The 19,959-nt window shown below is 50.0% G+C and overlaps 1 protein-coding gene and 2 pseudogenes across 1 annotated transcript; all 3 read right to left on the bottom strand.

Moving 5' to 3' along the window:
• Window positions 1-1,229: 1,229 nt before the first annotated feature.
• On the bottom strand, window positions 1,230-6,618 carry LOC149524431 (uncharacterized; annotated as a pseudogene).
• A 1,146-nt stretch (window positions 6,619-7,764) lies between these two features.
• LOC149524430 (uncharacterized) lies at window positions 7,765-9,998 on the bottom strand (annotated as a pseudogene).
• A 1,192-nt stretch (window positions 9,999-11,190) lies between these two features.
• On the bottom strand, window positions 11,191-16,551 carry LOC149524429 (perforin-1-like). The gene is made up of 2 exons (XM_089779052.1): window positions 15,970-16,551; window positions 11,191-14,913 (listed from the first exon to the last, which is right to left on the bottom strand). Exons 1-2 carry the CDS (start codon window positions 16,500-16,502, stop codon window positions 13,794-13,796), a joined length of 1,653 nt encoding a protein of 550 aa, XP_089635178.1. The 5' UTR covers window positions 16,503-16,551; the 3' UTR covers window positions 11,191-13,793.
• Between the last annotated feature and the right edge of the window lie 3,408 nt (window positions 16,552-19,959).

Genomic DNA, 19,959 nt, shown 5'->3' with positions numbered 1-19,959 from the left:
GAAAGGATCGATATACAGGTTTAGCCCGGTGAATTTACCGGGGCCTCTTTCTGCTACATCCCCCATCTCTGTCATTTTCATAATCTCTTTTCTATATAGAGTACAAGCCTGTCTCAAAATTTTAACATCCTGTTGACAGTAATACGCAAGCTCTTTCTGCAAGTCAAACGTCTCAGAGCTGTGGTCCCGATACCAGTCGAGAAACTCTGCTTTTTCCCTGGGCATCATACTGTCTACACCATAGTGTCCTACACTGGGCATAGGCCCCACATAATTTTGGTTTTCTAAAGTGTTAAAAAAATGTGGAAAATACCTTTCGCACCCTTCAAACCCCATCGCCTGCGGTAGCTTGCTAAGCTTCATGGGCAAGAAGTTTAAAGAGTCTATAAAACAAATGCCCAGGGCCTTAACTTTCACACATATTAGTTTACTACTCTTGGGCTATGTCTAGACTGCAAGCCTCTTTCGAAAGAGAGCGTCTAGACTGCACATTGAACTTTCGAAAAAGCGGCTTGCTTTTTCGAAAGAAAGCATCCAGTGAGTCTGGATGCTCTCTTTCGAAGAAGCCCTATTTACATTCAAGAACGCCTTCTTTCGAAAGAGGAACTTTCGAAAGAAGGCGTTCTTCCTCGTAAATTGAGGTTTACCGCCATCGAAAGAAAAGCCGCGTTCTTTCGATTTAATTTCGAAAGAACGCGGCTTGAGTCTGGACGCAGGTGAAGTTTTTTCGAAAAAAGGCTACTTTTTTCGAAAAAACCCCTGAGTCTGGACACAGCCTGAGTGATCAGTTCTAGGCACATCTTTTCCTTCAGTAGCAGTCTCACAACAAAGTATGCATTGTAACCTTTGGAATTGTGTGCTATGAATGTGTAGTCACGGAACTCTTTTCCAATAAAGATCTTAACGAACATAGAAAGACACGCGCTACCCTTAAATTCCCAGGATTTTTCTGGCTTTAGGGCCATAGCAAAAATGTAATTGGGGGTGTGCAACCCCGTCTCCTGTATGCATTCGAAATCATAAAAAATATCCTTTTCTGAGGATTCGGGCTTTGTAAGGCTGTCCATAAAACAGAGATGACTGTCTATGTTGCCAACAAGCAAGCCCTTACGCTGTTTACAGCGCCGCCCTTTACAGCGGTGCCGCTTGTCCACGTAAGACTGACACTCATCACACAAAGTTTTAGACAGGCATTCGACTTGTTTTTTCGATGCGCAGTCTGTCTCTGACTAAGCACTTTTTGGATCAACAAAATAGTCTACAGCTTGGACACCGCAGCGGCACGCCCACGCTGTCTGAGCACGCTCCGCTCAAGCAGAGGCAGCAACAATACCTGCAAGAGTGGTCGTGACCGTACACTGTGTGGCAAAACTCACAATCATTGTTCGCTCCGAACAACTTTTTCGCATCCAGAACCTCATAGTAATGCTCATCGTGCAACAGGATAAAATAAGTCTTGGGGTACACTGGGCCCCCCGTTTTAAAAAAGCCCCAGCCGCCTTTCACCGTATACAGCACCACCTGTATGTTAACTCCTAAATGCTGCTCAAACTTCGCTACGTCGCTGAGCGTAACCTGTTTTTGATCTGACCACCCCAGTTTCTCGTGAAGCTTTCTCGCCCCCTCTAACAACTTGGCGTCCGTAGGTTTACGATCGGACAGCACGGCCAAGAGCCCGCCCGCAAAACACAGATTGGTACCGGTGTAAGCCAGGTCTACTACACATGGTCTCTTTTTATGAATAATTTGACTACTAAGGATGGAATTTAAAACTCTACGAGCACCCCCACCCGTTTGTTACAACTGTCACAACGAGGCGCAATGTTCCATTGAGGTGCAACTCTCTATTACTCTGGAACAGCTTTGAGGTCTGGTTTAAAAAATCCTCAGCAGAGAGCTCGTCCCTAGTTCTTCTGACCGAAAACAAAGGGTTAGTTAAATTACGGCTCTCTAAACGTAATTGGACATAATCATCAGGGCCTGCCCTACCATTAACGTCATCTAGAACTAACTGGATTCCCCTACGTGTGGCTTCAATAACCTGTTCAGCTGAATTGATTTGCTCAAGATGGACAAAACGAAATTCCGCACAATACACTGACCCCCCCAAATCTAGGTGCTTCACGTTGCCAACTTCTCACTCTCTCCATATACGACTCTGGATTTTCAGGGGCACTTGAGGGTTCCTCTACGGGACCATCAGGGGCATCTTCTACCTCAGATGCTATTTCAGAGTCCGAGCGGTCTCTGTGAGAGTCATCGGGCTAGCCAGGGACCCGTCTACAGACTCACCACCCCGCAGGTCAGATAAGCCATTTTGTGAGCCTCCAGCAGGGGGCATCTCTTTTTGGTATTTTTACCTCATCACCTCTTTAGCCTTTTTTTAAAATTTTGCAGTGATCTTGGCCTGAAACTTTTTGGCAGCCACCCGTTTATCCGCCAAATGCTGTCCCCCCTTTTGTTTACACCTTATTGGATGGGAACCCCTGAGGATGACCCTTTTGCTCAGGCCCCTTTCTTGTAGGCCCCCTAAGGATACAGAGTTCACCAGTTTTCTGAATGAAGCATCAAACTCTTCCCCCATACTAGAATATGGGGGAGCTGTGATGAGCTTATGGTTTTGGGAGAATGGTTTGTCAGTCCTTGGTTTTTTATTCACAACCCCTAGAGCGCGTGCTCCGGGTTTGTGAATGTGTGTGGTTGTGTGCACGTTCACAACCCCTAGAGCGCGTGCTCCGGGTTTGTGAATGTGTGTGGTTGTGCGCACGTTCACAACCCCTAGAGAGCGTGCTCCGGGTTTGTGAATGTGTGTGGTTGTGCGCACGTTCACAACCCCTAGAGCGCGTGCTCCGGGTTTGTGAATGTGTGTGGTTGTGCGCACGTTCACAACCCCTAGAGTGCGTGCTCCGGGTTTGTGAATGTGTGTGGTTGTGCGCACGTTCACAACCCCTAGAGAGCATGCTCCGGGTTTGTGAATGTGGGCATTTTCGCTCACAGTTTTCTCAGGGCTTGGTGTGGCAGTGGCCGCCAAGGAACTGGAGTTGTGTTTTGTGGCTGCAATACCTCGGCATTGCAGGAGTTTTCAGTCCTTGTTTTTTTTATTCACAACCCCTAGAGCGCGTGCTCCGGGTTTGTGAATGTGTGTGGTTGTGCGCACGTTCACAACCCCTAGAGTGCGTGCTCCGGGTTTGTGAATGTGTGTGGTTGTGCGCACGTTCACAATCCCTAGAGCGCGTGCTCCGGGTTTGTGAATGTGTGTGGTTGTGCGCATGTTCACAACCCCTAGAGCGCGTGCTCCGGGTTTGTGAATGTGTGTGGTTGTGCGCACGTTCACAACCCCTAGAGCGCGTGCTCCGGGTTTGTGAATGTGTGGTTGTGCGCACGTTCACAATCCCTAGAGCGCGTGCTCCGGGTTTGTGAATGTGTGTGGTTGTGCGCACGTTCACAACCCCTAGAGTGCATGCTCTGGGTTTGTGAATGTGGGCATTTTCGCTCACAGTTTTCTCAGGGCTTGGTGTGGCAGTGGCCGCCGAGGAACTGGAGTTGTGTTTTGTGGCTGCAATACCTCGGCATTGCAGGAGTTTTCAGTCCTTGTTTTTTTTATTCACAACCCCTAGAGCGCGTGCTCCGGGTTTGTGAATGTGTGTGGTTGTGCGCACGTTCACAACCCCTAGAGCGCATGCTCCGGGTTTGTGAACGTGGGCGTTTTCACTCACAGTTTTCTCAGGGCTTGGTGTGGCAATGGCCACTGAGGAACTGGAGTTGTGTTTGCATGGCTGCAACACCTCAGCATTGCAGGAGTTTTCAGTCCTTGTTTGTTTATTCACAACCCCTAGAGCGCGTGCTCCGGGTTTGTGAATGTGTGTGGTTGTGCGCACGTTCACAACCCCTAGAGCGCGTGCTCCGGGTTTGTGAATGTGTGTGGTTTTGCGCACGTTCAGAACCCCTAGAGCGCCTGCTCCGGGTTTGTGAATGTGTGTGGTTTTGCGCACGTTCAGAACCCCTAGAGCGCCTGCTCCGGGTTTGTGAATGTGGGCGTTTTCACTCACAGTTTTCTCAGGGCTTGGTGTGGCAGTGGCCGCTGAGGAACTGGAGTTGCGTTTGCGTGGCTGCAATACCTCGGCATTGCAGGAGTTTTCAGTCCTTGTTTGTTTATTCACAACCCCTAGAGCGCGTGCTCCGGGTTTGTGAATGTGGGTGTTTTCGCTCACAGTTTCCTCAGGGCATGGTGTGGCGGTGGCCGCTGAGGAACTGGAGTTGTGTTTGCATGGTTGTTTTTTACCAGAGTCTTTTGTTTTGTCCTTGGGTTTGACGTAGGTGAGGTTCGGACCGCCCGGATGCTTCATCTGCATCTTGTGCTGTTTTGCGTTGTTAAGGGTCTCAAAGCAGATTCCTGGTTCTTTGGCGATTCTGGAGGAGGTGTCCTTGTAGCTCTGACTACAGCATTGGCAGAAAAGTTGTCCATGCCTAGGAGGTGGGGTAAAAACATTTTAAAAAAAACCAAAACCCTGAACTTTACCATCTCTCTCACCCACACCTATGTATTTACTTAAAACTTCATAGAACAACCAAACCGATAAGCAAAATATATTTACTGGGCTTCATCGATCCATCAGTCACTGATGCTGGTGAATTTTCCTTTTCAGCTGTCTCTTTCCTTTTTCTTTTGAGCTTTTTTTTCCCTCTGGTCTAAGGACCTCTCATGTTTTGACTGTACTGTGGAGCAAACAACATTATTATAAAACACATGAAACCCTCTTGTAAACTTTAAAATCATTGGGGGGGGGGGGTTTCTATTTAAAAAGTTATAGCTTTAAAAACAAAATAATCCATTTCAGGTTTTACAACAAACACCAGTTTTGAGTTCATTTCTACCACTTAAAACAAACAAACAAACAAAAAACCCACAATTTTTTTTAAATACATCTCATCATTTTGCAGAATAAAAAACAAAACTGCTTTTAAAACCCTTTGTTAGTTTAAACAATACAAGTACTTTAAAAAAAACCCTACACCTATACCTTGCACAGCCCCCTTCCCCTCCTTCCACACACATACACTAAACAGCAGCTTTATAAAACACACCAAACCAAGTTTGCAGCCATATACTTTTCAAAACCCACATGCATTTAACACATCACATTTTGCACAATAAAAGCAACCCACCAAACACTCTATTCCAGCAGTTTGCCAACATATATTTTAAAAACACACCTGTGTCTGTCACAAACTCCATTACAAACACACACCTTCAAAAACTCCCCACAACAGTTTTAAAACCATTTGCAACTATATTTTTTAAAAGCAGCGGTATGCAACAAACTGTTTTTTTTTAAACCACTTATCTCTAGCATAAGCCCCCTGAATCACCCACAACTTAACCCCTACAGCCAGCTTTTTTAAAAATAAAAACCCCAGGCAAAAACACACCACATTTTTGTAACCATCCCAGATACTTTTAGCCCCGTGGTCACCAACCAGTAGATCTCGGAGGCTCTAAGAGTAGCTCTTGAGCCCTCTCTGATCTGCGCGCCTGCACAGTACATTTACATTAGATTTCCTCATTTGAGGAGCAGCTACTCACCGAGCAACAGCACAGGTGAGTAGCTGCAAGGAATGGTGGGAATTTTTTTTAAAGTAGCAGTATAAGGATTAGGGATAGCAAGTGATGGAAAAGAGGAGAATAGAGAGGACGGGGCTTCAAGGAAAGGGCGGGGCGGTAGATCTTGGCTTGGTCTGTCATTTAAAAAGTGATCTTGGGTGTAAAAAGGTTGGAGACCACTGTTTTAGCCTAACCCCCCCACTTCCTCCCCCAACTCAGAATTGAACATTTATTTTGAAAACACATGTGGCACAGAAAGAGCAACCCACCAAACACCCTATACCAGCAGTTTGCCAACATATAGTTTAAAAACACCAATAAGCTCCCCCACAATTAAGTTTTGAAAAAAACCCAACTCACAATTTAAACATTACAATTAGTTAAAAGAAAAAAATAACCCACACGTTTTAAAAATGATTATGGATAGTTACCTTCTATCACCGGGCAAAGGCATGTTGGCACAGGGCTATTCTGTTTTCCCCTATGTATATTTGGGACTATGGAATAAAGAACGAGCAAAAAATGTGAGTTAGGATTACCCCCAAATGCTTCAAACCCCATTTTAAAAACACACCTAGGTCTTGCACAGACCTCATCTCTCTCTCACACAAATCTCACACACACACACACACCCCCCACATACATTTAAAAGCCAATTGCAAAAAAGTTACCTTTCACTATGGGATAAAGTGTTGCAGGCACATGCTTGTTCTATTCCGCCCCATGTGTGCTTGGGCCTTAAGGTTAAAGAATAAGCACAAATGTTAGTTAGTATTACCCAGGGTTTTTTTAAAACAGTATTCAGCACAACTACAGTTAAAAATGGTTTTTACCTTGGCCTGGTGGTGAACTGCAGCTTAAAATGACTGGTTCCATGTTAAACAGATCACACTGCAATAAAGATAGCCACCATTATTTTACTAAGAGAGCATGGCCAAAGAGTGGCATTACAGAATATATATTTTCAAAGTTAAAAACAGGGAACATACCTTCTCCTGTTGCAGTCCAGCAGCCATTCAAGAAAGTTTCTGTTGAAAAGGACAGTTTCCAAAATACCTAGGTTTTTTATACCCTCCTAACCCATTGTTTCAAACAACTTCAACGTAGTAGCTAGCAGGTGAATTTGATCACTGCAACTCTAAAATAATAGCTCCTTAAAGATTTTAGGCACCCCTCCCTAGCATTGCCTTTTGTGATCTGGGGGTGGAAGAATTCAGCTGTCTCCACAACTGAGTTGCTTTTGGCTACATTTTTTTTCTTTTAGTTAAAATACATTTTTTGTAGGGCTTTCTTACAGTATGAACAGTAAAAGCACCAATCCTTAATGTTGCTGTACCCATTTCCATGTGGAGACCCTTTGCAGATATCAATACATGTCTTGGGTTTTTTTTGTTTTTTTAAAAAACATGCTTCTTTCATGCTTAAGGTTTGGGGGTTTAAATAAAATGCTTTTCAATGTTTGATTGTCTTTAGAGCAAATGCTTGTTCTAAAGTATGGGTAAAAGTTTGAAACATTTCAGTTTTGGGTTAGACCCTTAATTTTTTTTAAACTTTTAATGGCTAGATAAAGTAGCCCATAGCATTCAACCAACTCCTGGGTCATATTTAAACTGTCCAATAGCGTTTCTACCAACTCCTGTGTCCTTTAAACTGTCCAATAGCACTCTACCAACCCCAGGGGTTATATTTAAACTGTCCAATAGCATCTGCAAACTCCTGAGGTGTTATTTAATTAAATATTCATCAGAGCCCACCCATCCAACCCATCAAATTTAATTACTGAACATTAACCTCAACAAGGGTAAGTGATCACACCTAAACCTAACCATTGACTAGAACCCCTGGCTATTCAGTGAAGTGTGGTTAAACCATTGAGTTCATGTCTAATAAATCCTAACTGGGGAGAAGGGGGGGGGTGTAATTTTTTCCTTTTATTTAAAAAACAAAACATTTTGAGGGGTTTTTCCTTCCCCCGAGTTTCTACCATACATCTTTCAGGGGTTTTCAGTAAATGGGCCCCTTTATACAAAATGGATTCTCACAAACTTTATTTTTTTAAATGATTTTATTTAAAAAACATACAGACCGTGTGTTCCACCAAAACTTTTACTCATGTAGGGATCACACAAACCTTCTGACAGAAGATAGTCTCAAAAGCCCCTTTTCAAAAGATATTTACAGCTACCAAGTTTTATATCTCATGTGTGTCCCCTCACCATTCTCTAACTTCATCCTTTTAGACATCTTACTGTAAGCGGGGGAATGATCCCGCTATTGCGGGGAACTTTCCTGGTTTCTATACCACCCCGGTGAAATGAACCAGCGAAAGGATCTGAGTCCCCGCTCCCACTTCCTTTACCCCACGGCTCCCCTGTTCCTGAGGGCTCCCCCTCCACTCTCCTGAGTAGCAGAGCCCTTGAAACCCCAACAAGGCTGGGCCCAGGTTCCCTGGGGCTTAATCCCTGACCTTGTAGTCACTGGGGGCAGGAGTTAGGGTGTCCCCACTCCGAGGTGCTCTCTTTACACTGCAGGCCTTCTTGGCCCAGTGATCACTTCATAAGGTTCAAAGCAAATACAATTTATTAAACATCAACTGATTAAAGAGAATAGAATAAGGAAAAAATGAGAATGGTTAAATGAGAACACACAGACCTGCTCTGTAGCACAGGGACATCAAAACAGCAGCCTGCAGAGTGTAAGGACAGTCCACAGTCTCTTCCTTAGAGGCCCCTTAGAGGCCTTGGATGTGCTGCAGGGGGGCTGCAGGCTGGACACGCTTGCTCTGGCAGTGACCACACAGCCTCAAGCTCTAAGTGGCCAGACCCCTCTCCCAGTCCAGAGCCTCTCCCCACACTTTGCAGTTCCCAGCTGCTCACCACATCCAGCTGCAGGCTGTGCTGCTTGGCCAGTCTCTAGCTTCTTGCGTTGCTTCTCTGTTCCTTTCGGCTCTCTGAGCACGGCCAGTCTGCTGCTCAACACAGGGTCTGCGCTCCTTGAGCTGTGTATGTCTGGCTCTGCTGCTGAAAAAACTGCCCCTCAGCACACAGCTTGCACTCCTTGGGCTGTGTCTCAGCTCTCTGTTTGCTCAGAGAGAGCCAGAACAATCCCAGCTCACAGGGAGGATGGGGCCTGGCCTCTCCCCTTCCTCACTGGCCTGTCCAACCTGTCAATCAGGCTGAGCTGGAGTGTTGGCTGCTTTCCATTGTCTCTGGGGTCTGTCAGTCTCATGAACCCTTCCCCTTCTGAAACTGGGAGCTGGCAAACCAAAAAACTCCCACAGAGTTTTAGTAAGGGGTAACAGTCCCCTTACATTACAAATAGTCTTTTTCTTAAGCAGGATTCTGTAACTTTTTGTACGCACCAGACGTTCAGTATAACGCTCTAAGCAGGCGTCTTTTGGCTTGGTCATGGTCTTTAAAACACTGTGAGGATCTTGACTGAATTGCACTGCATTTACCAAAGTCACCTCTTGTGCTAAGTGTTCTTGAGTTACGCACAGACATTGCATAGCATAACCTACGGCAATAACAGTATTTAAGAAGCTTTCCAAACACAGTTCAGCACATAGGCCCCGGAGCTTGCAGTTTATATCCTCTGGAGTCCAAGTCACACAGTCATGGTGCCGCTGGGCTGGCGCATCTATGACACAGCCCTCACAGTCCTCAAAAAGCTTTTCCCTAAGACAGTGAGTAAGGACGGTATAAACACCAACGCGTACAATAGAGCGCATAACTTTTTTACGCTTATGATGTGGCACTGGCTCAACTAGGTCAATACCAAGCCACCTCCTGAATTCTTCATGGCCGTCATCCTTGGCGTTCTCTTCAATGCTTTGTATCGGTGTTGAGCAAAACCAAGGTGGGCCCGGTTCGTCTTCCTTGTCCGATGCAATGCTGTCTTGGGTCTGAGGGTCAGCTAGAAAGGCATTGTCAAGCTGTCGAGAGATTGCCAGAAAGAAATAATGTAAGACGCTCTGGTCATTTTTTATTTAAAGTTTACAAAATCCCGGTTTCCTAACCCATGATGCCCCAACTTCGATCTTTCATTTACCCGTTTGACTTCTTTTCCATGCATTTTGTCCGACTCCTGGGAGCCATGGGCACCTTCCTCCTCCAGGCCATCTAGCTCGTCGGGCTGCCTCGTGAGCGGTTGGGTTTCGGCGTCAGATACTGGTGTATCCATCAGTGGCTGGGCCAAAGGGCTCCCTTCAACTTCTCCTTCCTCCTCGGAACTGTCGCTGACGTAGCGCTTTCTTCTCGGCACCAAAACAAAGTTGGTGAAAGAAGCCATGTTTCCGCTCAGTGTTTGCACGCTCTCTGAAACACGCGCTCTTGAAACAAGATGGCTTCTTTTGTGTGGCGCTAGAACTTATGGGGAAGTGATATGCTCTGATTGGCAGAGGGTGTCATGGGAAGCTCTTAGAAGGGTCACATGACCCGCTTCCGGTCTGGTCAACGGGTCCCGGAACTGCCCCCCCGATTGGTCAAAGCGATTCGCGGGGCAGTCCTACAGGGGAAAAACCATTCCTGATTGGTAGAGGGAGGCGGGGCGAGTTCTTAGAGGGGTCACATGACCCACTTCTGGGCAGGTCATCCGGTCCCAGAACTGCCCCCCGATTGGTCAAAGCAGTTCGCAGGGTGGTCCTACAGGGAAAAACCCCTTCCTGATTGGTAGAGGGAAGCGGGGCGAGTTCTTAGAGGGGTCACATGACTCCACGTGTAGCTGCGGGCACGGAGTTCGGACTAAGGGGTATTTAAAAATGGCGGGGCCCGGGAATATGCAAATAAAGCCCGGGATATTTAAATCCTGGGCTTCATTTGCAACTCCGGTTACCCTTATTTGCCTACCTAGCTCGAACTAACGAGCTAGTGTAGACATACCCTCACTGACCTGTTATGTTGGGGTCAGCGGGGGTCCACACTGCAGCCAGCTGACCCTCAGCCAGACCAAGGTCGGCTCCAATTCTCCCCTCCATACCCTGTACCTGGCAACGTGGTGGGTCCTTCAGGCCGCATCGGTTGGCAACCTCCAGCCACAACAGCAGGCCCGCTTGGTAGTCCTGCAGCAGTGGGCCCAGAGGCCCAGGCCAATTGTCCTCTTCCTCCACCTCCGGTTCCCCCTTCAGCTCTGGCTCCTCGGCAGGCGGGGTTGGGGAGGCTTCTGGCTCCCTCTCTGGCAGGCCCCCCACTGGCCTTGCAGGCCGACCCTTTATATCACTGGCCCCGCCCCCGGCTTCCTCCCAGGTGAGTCATCCAGGTGAGCCCACCATGGCTCAGGGAGGGGCGTTTCCCCCTCGGGGTCAGTGGGTGGCCGCTCCAACCCCTCACCGGGCCAGCTAGACTGTCTGGAAGGATGCCACGGAGGCCACATCCACCTGCAAGCTGTTACCCAACCGCCGATAGGCCAGCCCCGGCCTCGCCGAGGTGAGAAACGGTGGTCCGAGAATAGGGCCAGCCAAACAGGGAGGGGTGGGCCCAGGCAAGATGGAACTGGAAAGCCAGATACGTTCCAGTCAGGAACGGGGCAACTGACCGACCTCCCCCTGGACCGAGCTCACGGTGGAACCCTTGTCTGGGTGATGTCACGCCACGTACACCCGGGAGGGACCAACGATTCTCCCTGAGCTTATCCACAGTGGCCTCCCTGTTCTCAGTCCCAGAGCTGTCCCGCTGCTCCCCACTGGTATTCAAATCCCTGCCCAGGGCCAGGCGCGCGCGCGGATCCGAGGTGCCAAGGAAGCTGGACGCCCGATGAAAGAAATGCACCGGTTCCGGGCCTTGGGGTGTAGACATGGATGAGATTCAATGTCCACCCTTCTACGTGAGCCTGGAGGTACAGCAGGTGGGTCTCCTGTGGGAATATCGCTGCGTCCCCTCCCTGCCTCAGGAAGAGGGCGTTGGGTTTCCCAGCGAGGGCTGGGAAGGAGCCTCATGGGAAGGGGCAGGAGTCATGGGAGATGGGGGACTGCTGATAGGCCACAGGATGCTTCCTCCCAGTCCCCTTTACTCTGCTCTGAAATACCCCATGGGTGGGGGGACTAAACGGATGCCTCCCAGTGCTGGAGAGCGAGCTGCCTCTTGCCCTGGGAGCCACGGCTGTGCACCAGTGCAGCTCGTGCTGCGATGCAATGGGGGTCGAGGCCTCCCAACCTGCCTTTGTCCAGCAGCTGGGCCCTTGAAACCACCCGCAGCCCACAGAGACGGGCAGTTGGCAGCCGCTAGTGTTCCCAAGCCGGCATTGCACTCGCTCGTTTCTACGCTACAATGCGGTGCAGCCCACTGAGGTTAGAAGAATTACAAAGGCTTCCAGCTTAGAAATATGCTTTCAGAAATGTTTATTGAAGCAGGGAGATACATTCCCAAAGACCTAGAGACCTGGAATGCCCCCAGAAGCAAATAGTTTTGCAGTGAAGCTGCAGAGTGCATGGCTATTTTCCAGACTGGAGATATTTAACTTGTAGTCAGTAGGGTTCAGAGTTAACCAGTCTCCCTCCATTACTAAGGTGCACCATGAAGCTATTGATCTAGATGTCCAGTAGACGCAGGTAGGTGTGAGTCAAGAATATGTTTTCATCCTTCATGTAGGAGGAATACACCCTTCCCCATGTGATCTGAATGCAGTGCCATCTCCTTAACGCTGCTGACAGCCAGAATCATAGCCCATGTTGTTCTGGGTGTTCACTCTGACTCCTACTGATTGAGGGAAACGTCATCATTTCTGATGGCCAACTGAGCAGAATAAAGCCAGCTGAATGGTCGGTGAGACCTGTGAACTCATGATCCCATAACTAACCCAAGACCGTTAGATAACTGTGCAAAGCAACGACAGTTAGGGACCAGCCCGTAAGGTCCCCCTGGAGCCCAGCCCACCCGCTGTGTGTTTAGAATCACGCCCATTTCTGGAGAGTCTTCAGGTTTCTTCAGAGGGTTAATGACCGAAGCAACAGTGAGACATGGCTGAGCTGTGCACCTTTCAAGCGGCTATACCAGACAGAGAAATAGAATGGGTGGGGGCGGGGGGATACATGGGGCGGAGGATGGGTAGCACAGCGTGTCAGTTGACTAATCAGTTGGCATTAGGACATTACTTAGGTCATCGGTTGGATGGTTAGTTGCCCTGGATGTATTAGATCAGTGCTTCTCAATCCACCGCCCATGGGTTGCTTTTGGACCAATCAGCACACTCCAGAGGCTCATGTGACATCCTGACGGACATGCAGACAGCATATAACCATACTGCGGATATGCCCCATCCCAGTGGTAGGCTGAGAATAGGATGCACACGCTGGTCATTTAGCTGGACAGATGCGTTGGATACTTCATTTGGCAGATAGGCTAAATACATCTCTTTGGTTGGCTGGTTACATTGGTGCCACTCAGCACTCGTGTTTATTGGTTGATCAGATCGTTTGTATGTAATAAATACATTAATTGGTTGGCTGGCAGGCTGGCACATCAGATTAGCTGTTCTAGATAAATTCATTGGTTGTTTTCATGCACTGGATAATTCATTGGTTGTTTTCATGCACTGGATAATTCATTGGTTGGTTTGTCATGCACGTTGGATATGCTACCTAAATTTATTGGCTGTTTGGATGCACTGGAGACAATCATGGATTGGTTTGTTGTGCATGTTGGATGTACTAAAATACACCCATTGATTGGTTGAATGGATGGATGGACCGATGGATGAACAGATATGAGGGATGGACAGATGGATGGATGGATGTATATGGGGGATGGACAGGATCCATCCTTTGATCTATTTGGTTGGATGGATAAATTGGAGACACTAAATCCAGTTGGTGGCTTGTTGTTTCAATAAGTCAGATAAACTAAACACAGCCATTGGTTTTTGCTTAGCTGGCAATTGGCTGGATGGGCAGGCTGGACTGGTTGGATGCAGTAAATTTGTTGGTTAATGGATACAGACGATGGCTGCGCTCATTGGACGCAATGGGAAGCAGGATCCGGAATGGGCTGTTTCTCATGGGCTATTTCCCCAGAGGGAGGTGTGAGGATGATGGACTCACAGGAACAGAGTAATGGGCACAGGAGACCTGAATTCGCAAGCAGGAGCGGCAGCACGAAGCCCAATAGCATCAGCAGAGCGGTAGCCAGAAATGGTCGCACAGGGAGTGCAATTGACCAGTGCACACCACGGCCCCTCTCTGATCCCCTCTCTAAGGGGCTCACCAGAAGGCCTTTGCCTCCTTCCCCTTGGCTGTGCTCTGCCGGGGGGGCTGGGAGACATAGTCAGAGCAGCTCCGACCCCCGAGGTGGGGCCCACAGAGCAGGCTGTACTGGAACCAGACGCGGCCGTGGTTCATGTAGCAATCCTTCTGGTGGGGCCCCCCAGACTCCAGCTCGATGTCGCAGTTTCCCAGTTTGTCATCGTCCCACTTGTTGTCCTCGTCCCAGACCTGCACGCGGATCTTGCTGGCGCTGTTGAGGCGGACGGTGCCGAAGTCCAAGTGGACGTTCCAGGTGGGATTGTTGTTGTTCCAGATGGTGCCAGTCCGCAGCTCCTTGCTCTCAAAGAAGACCTTGACAAAACCATCTGTAGCAGTAACATAGTCTCCCCACAGGCCACTGGCCTTCTGCACAGTCACCGTCAGCTTCCCCAGCCCACGTTCCCGCGAGCAGCACATGCCATTGGTCTCGGCACCCCCAGGGCAGACGCAGGAGCAGGGGTCATGGGCGCTGCGCTGGGTCCCTGGGGGACAGCTCTGGGTGCAATTCCTCCACAGGGCCCTCTCAAGGATGTACTCACTCACCGCCCGCTTCAGTGTCTCCCGCTTGGGTTTGTTCTTTACAAGGCTGTGGATGGGCTGCAGGGAATAGGACACCAGGCCAGGGCTGGCTTTGAGGCTCTCCATCCAAGCTGAGAAGACTTTGGCGTCCTGCCCGGAGAAGAGGACGTCGGTTGTGCTCTGTCCTCCCTCCACCTCCACGTGGCGCTCATGATACGTCTCGTGGAAGCTCCCCTTAACCTTCTCCTTCTTCTTTGCCTCCTCACACTTGCTGTACCCACCCTTGATTGAGGCAGGTCCTATACTCACAGCTGACTCTGCGCTCAAACAGTCCTTGACCTCGTCATCTGTCAAGCCGCTCAGCGCCGCTTCGCAGACCCGCACGGCTGTCACGTCCCGCGCCCGGCCCCCCAGCCGTACCTGGGACACGTAGTGGGTGCCGTAGTTGTTGATGAGTTGCTGGTACTCCACCTTGGAGTTGCTGTCGTACTTCTCCGGGAGGTTCTCCAGCGCCTCAGTGAAATGGCTGGTGATAGGGGGCGTCTTGCTGACCCGGAACCTGCCCAGGGACACAAGGTGCGGAGTGAGCTCAGCCTGGCCAGTCAGCTGTGATCGGTATCTGCATGTCCTACGGCCCTGGCCAACCCATGACCAAAGGACTAAGCATGTGGTTCCTGCTCAGAGCAGCATCCCCAGCCTGCTGCACCCACTGCCTTGCCGGGGATATCGCCAGATACTTGACAGTCCTTATGGACGTCCCATGCTCTGGCCACGGCAGGTCACCAGGACCCTGACACACAAGAGAGGAAAATCCCCCCTAGCTCTCCAGCCCCTGCCCCCTGTCCCATTCCCGGCCTCCCTTGCCGGCCAGTCCCCTTCCTTGGGGTGTAAGACCCTTCTCTTGGAGACATGGTGCCATCTGGAAGGGCAGGGTCCTGTGCTCCATGCCCTGCCTTGGAAAAGGCCCGTGTCCAGGAGCCAGCCTGTCCTGCCTCCCAGGCTGGGTTGGAACCAGCAACTCCACCGGCAGCAGGTCACATGGGCCTGTGACCCCCAGGCTCTCCCGACACTCAGGAAGGCGGCCTGGCCTCACCAGTCTTTGAGCAGATGCGTTGGTGGCGCCATGCCCCAGAGAATGCACAGGGAACAGTTCGTGGGGGCTGAACCAAGCTCCCCCACTCTGCCTCCCTCCCACTTTGCTCTCCTGCTGCTTCTACAGTGCCAAGGTAGCTATTGGATGGTGTTCTGGGAGCTCCAGCAGGGAGGGGGACGAGTGGAGACGGGGTGTACTTGGGGGGAGAAGGTGGGGCAGACATGGACGTGAATGTGAAGGGGGTGCAATACTGTAAGAATGGGGGCTGAAGGAAGAGATGGGGAGGGAGATTTCGGGAAGGGCTGGAGTGCAGGTGGGACCTGAGGCATGAGTGTGTAAGGCACCACCCAGCTAGAGGGGAAGTTGGTGCCTACCTCTGCTTGGACCTGTTCTGGGAATCTCCAAAGATGACACAACCTGGGTGCCCATGAACACCCCCTAGAGGGGAACATCCCTGGCACTGTGTGTTGTTGCTGTTACCCCTGTTTCAACTGAGCCCTCCCAACCCAGCCCGGCTCTCACTGGTAGTAGTTGCAGGAGACCTCGTGGCTCAGGAAGCTGTATTTGTCCTTCCGCGAATGCTCCACCACGAAATCGGCCAGTTTGGAGTGTGATCCGGCCAGATTCACCTGGACATTCACTTTGGGCTTCACAGACACGTCCAGCCCCACCTTCCAGTCGTTCTGCACCGCGGACGCCGCCGACTGCATCAGGCCCATCCCCGACTGCTGCACCGAGCTGCTGAGTTTCTTGTGGCACAAGACACGGACCCGCCAATCCACCGCCGCCAGTGGCAGCCTCTGCAACTGCCCGCCCTGCAGCTGGTTCCGGCACAGGGTGCAAGTGCCGTCTGGTTGCTGCCAGGTGCTGCTGTCTATCAGGTAGGCTCCCTTCCTTTCCATCGTGGTCACGTCGATGCCCTCGCCAACGAGGCTGTGACCAGGCACAAAGGCCGTGTGCTTCTTGCATTCATTGGCCGTGTATGTTTGACAATGGGAGGAAGCCCCAGGGAAGATGAAGAGGAGGAGAGGGAGGAAAGTATCAAATCTGGGCATGGTTGAGATGATGGATTTCTGTAGCCAGGAGGGGCTGCTGCCTTCAAAACCCCCTAGAGGGAGAGACACAGAGAGGTGCAGAATTAAAGGCACTACAGTGGCAGTTCCATAGGTTAACACTGTTGTAGAGATAGAGACACCCACCTACCAGCCATGACATCAGCCATGTTCTATAGCAACCTACACAAGCTCTGGGCTGTAGAGATGCTGGAGGTTATATGGAGATGATGTGATACCTCATTTGCAGGGCTTCACAAACGGTGGCGAAACCTACTCGCCAGCCCCGCACCATGCATGCGCAAGACCCGCATTGCACATGCGCGTCCCACCGGTAAACTGGCTGAAATCTATTAGCCACGTGCAAGTAGATTCAGTGATTTGTCGAGATCTGCTCATTTGCATGTTTGCCTCCAGGCAACCTCACATGCAGCATTCCCTTCCCTTCTGTTTTTCAGTATTGCAATACCAGCACTGACCATAAGGGGGCGGTATGGTTATACATGGCTAGTGTAGAGCATGCAAGAGAAGGGGTCATTGCAGCTCCCCACTGGGCCACTAGAGGGCGGTGCCCTAGAGCCCAGGGCCTGTAATTGGTCGGTGGCTTGCAAGAGATCGGCCCCCTGGTGGTGAGGGGGAGTTTGGGGCAGGCTGGGCTGTAGAACCTCTGGGGCCCCCTAGTGGCCATGCAGAGAAGAGGGTTGTTATGTTCAACCACTGCTGAAGGGTCATTTTCTTGAGGTTCTCACCGTCAGCAACAGCCCCAGCATCTGGAGTTGCCGCCTTAATATTTTTGCTCTGGGTCAGGCCCAAGGGCAGGACGCTTCCGGCCTCCCCAGAGCGTCCCCATGCACCCTCCCATTTCAGATCCTGTCCCCTGGCTTCTGCCCCAGAAACTCTGACCCACTCCCCCCTCGCTCGGCCTCCCTCCCCTGACTAACCACAGGGCGGCCGTGGGAAAGGCACATTTCAAATGGGTTCCACTGAGGTTGGAAAATGTATCGCAGTGGGGGCTCGGGCAGGAAGGGGGTAACAGCTCAGCATCCTGTGATGGCGGCCGCCTCAGCGTGGAGAGGACAGGAAATGTCTGAACTCAGCTCGGCAGCAGCAGGCAGAAAAATCACATCCAAATATTGATGGCTTGGCTCGGTCCATGCCCCTGTATCTTGACCCACAGCCCCCTGCCAACGCAGCCCCAGGGTTCTCTCCATCACCTCCTCCCACTCTGCTAGTGCCCTAAATCCTGACCCACAGTCCCGTTACCGAGCCGTGGGGTTCCTGCCCCTCACGAATGCTGCTGGTGCCCCCAGTCTCAATCTGTTGCCCACCTGCTTTTTGCCAGCAAAAAAACCAAACAGAAAGACATTGCCAGCTGCCCCTGAGATGAAATAGAGCAACTGAGTACCCTGGCTATCAACAGCAGAGCAGCAAGTTGGTCTAGTGGCTAGAGCATGAGACTGAGAGTCAGGACTGCTGGGGTCTGTTGTTGCTCTGGCAGAGGAACGGAGTCTAGTGCTGGGAGTCAGGATTCCTGGGTTACTGTTCTGGGAGGAGTGTGGGGATTAGCGGCTTACAGAGGGAGAATTGGGGACCACAGTTTTGGCTGCAATGTGTGTGAGATTAGGGTCCCCGCTCTCAGCCACAGACTGAGCTGTGACCTTTGCAATAGAGTCCCCAACTGTGGGCAGGCTCTGAATAGATGCACCATTTCAGATTTTTTTTTTGAGGGGGGGAGAGAAGCAAGACCTATGAATTCCCTGGAGGGGGAGGGGAAGAGAGTGAGAGCAGGGGGGGGCCAGACTGAAGTCAGCAGCTTCAGAAGCTTTACTAAGCTTGCTGAGTACCAGCCACACAGCAACCTGGGGGAGACCAATCCTATTCGCTCCCCTCCCCTACATATATCACCTCTTCCCAAGGCTACTAAGGTGTCACAAAACCTATTTCTCTTGCAGACCACTGAGCAGTTAGCGGACAGAAGCCCTGTATCTAATTCCCATATAAAAGAAACTAAATAACGATTAGACCTAGTCCTCTCTAACGTATTCTGACATCTTGTGGCAAGTCCCTGAAGAGACATTAGGTAGCTTTAACTTTTTAATGTCTGTTCTTACTATGTTATTAACTCTGGAGAGAGAAGTAACAGAGAGGTAGCCCTGTTCATCGGATCTTGGTAAAACAAAAGGAAAAACTATGTAGCACTTTAAAGACTAACACATGACAAAGACAGCCTCCCCACCTATTGATAGCCAGAATATGATCTGAGGAAGTGGGTCTGCCTCTTGCAAGCTCATCACCTAATAAACCATCTTGTTAGTCCTTAAAGTGCTACAATTTTTTTCCTTTCCTGACCCCGTCAGACCTCCTGGGTTCTCTCTCCGCTCTGGGAGGGCAGTGGGGTCTCGTGGGTCACAGCGAGAGGGCAGATACATTTCAGTTCTATGTAAAAACACCGAATGTCCATATGGGGTCAGACCCATGGTCTTTCTAGCCCTGTACCCTGTCAGTCAATAGCAACTCAATGCCCGGTGCTTCAGAAGGAATAAACAGAGCAGGCAAACATCATGATGCATCCCGTCACCCATTCCCAGCGTCTGCCAAACAGAAGCAAGGGACACCATCCCTCCCCATTCTGGCTAGTAGCCACTAATGGACTTACCCTCCTGGAATATATTTCGTTCTTATGGGAAACATGTTATAGTTGGGGCCTTTCCACCAGATCCTGACAAAGAGTTCCAGAATCCGACAGTGAAAAAATAATGTATTTTGTGGGTTTTAAAACTGCTCCCTGTACATTGAATTGGTCAGCGTCTTATGGTGTTAGTGAAGGAATGAATAACATTTCCTGGTTCTATTTTCCCCACATATTTCACGATTCTCTAGATCTCTACCATATCCCCCCACCCTTTAGTCATTTCTTCTGCAAGCTGAAAAGCCCCAGTCTTGTTAATTCCTTCTCATATGGAAGCTGTTTCTTGCCCCCAATGATCTCTGTTGCCCTTTCTACATCTTTTCCAAATGCAGTGTATCCTTTTCTAGATGGGGTGACCAGACCTGCATGCAGTATTCAAGATGTGGGCGTAAAATGACATTTTCCTTCCTATGATCTCTTCCTTCCCTAATGATTCCCAGTATTCTGTTTGCTTCTTAGACGGCGGCTGCACACCGAGCAGACATTGTCAGGGAACGATCCACAAGGATTCCAAGATCTCTTTCTTGAATGGTATCGGTTATTTTGTATCCATCGTTAAGATTATACTTTGCCCTGTGCATTACTTTGCACTTGTCAACACTGAATTCCCTCTGCCCTTGTGTTACCCAGTCACACAGTTTGGGGAGATCCCTTTGTAACTCTTTGCAGTCAGCTTTGGACTTCGCTGTTTGGAGTTGTTGTGCCGTATCTGCACATGCTGCCACCTCACTGTTTACCCCCCCTTTTCAAGCAGATTTATACCTTTAACAG

This window comes from Pelodiscus sinensis, chromosome 5 (assembly GCF_052426305.1).
Source record: "Pelodiscus sinensis isolate ZL-2025 chromosome 5, ASM5242630v1, whole genome shotgun sequence".
Taxonomy (NCBI): Eukaryota; Metazoa; Chordata; order Testudines; family Trionychidae; genus Pelodiscus; species Pelodiscus sinensis.
This window is presented reverse-complemented; position numbering and strand designations above follow the sequence as displayed.

Bases quoted from the DNA above. Each gene is read 5' to 3' on its own strand.
- LOC149524429 (XM_089779052.1), bottom strand. From the start codon at position 16,502: ATGCCCAGATTTGATACTTTCCTCCCTCTCCTCCTCTTCATCTTCCCT. The intron at 14,914-15,969 runs GTGAGAGCCGGG...GTCCCTGGGCAG, and splicing joins GTCTCCTGCAACTACTACCA to GTTCCGGGTCAGCAAGACGC.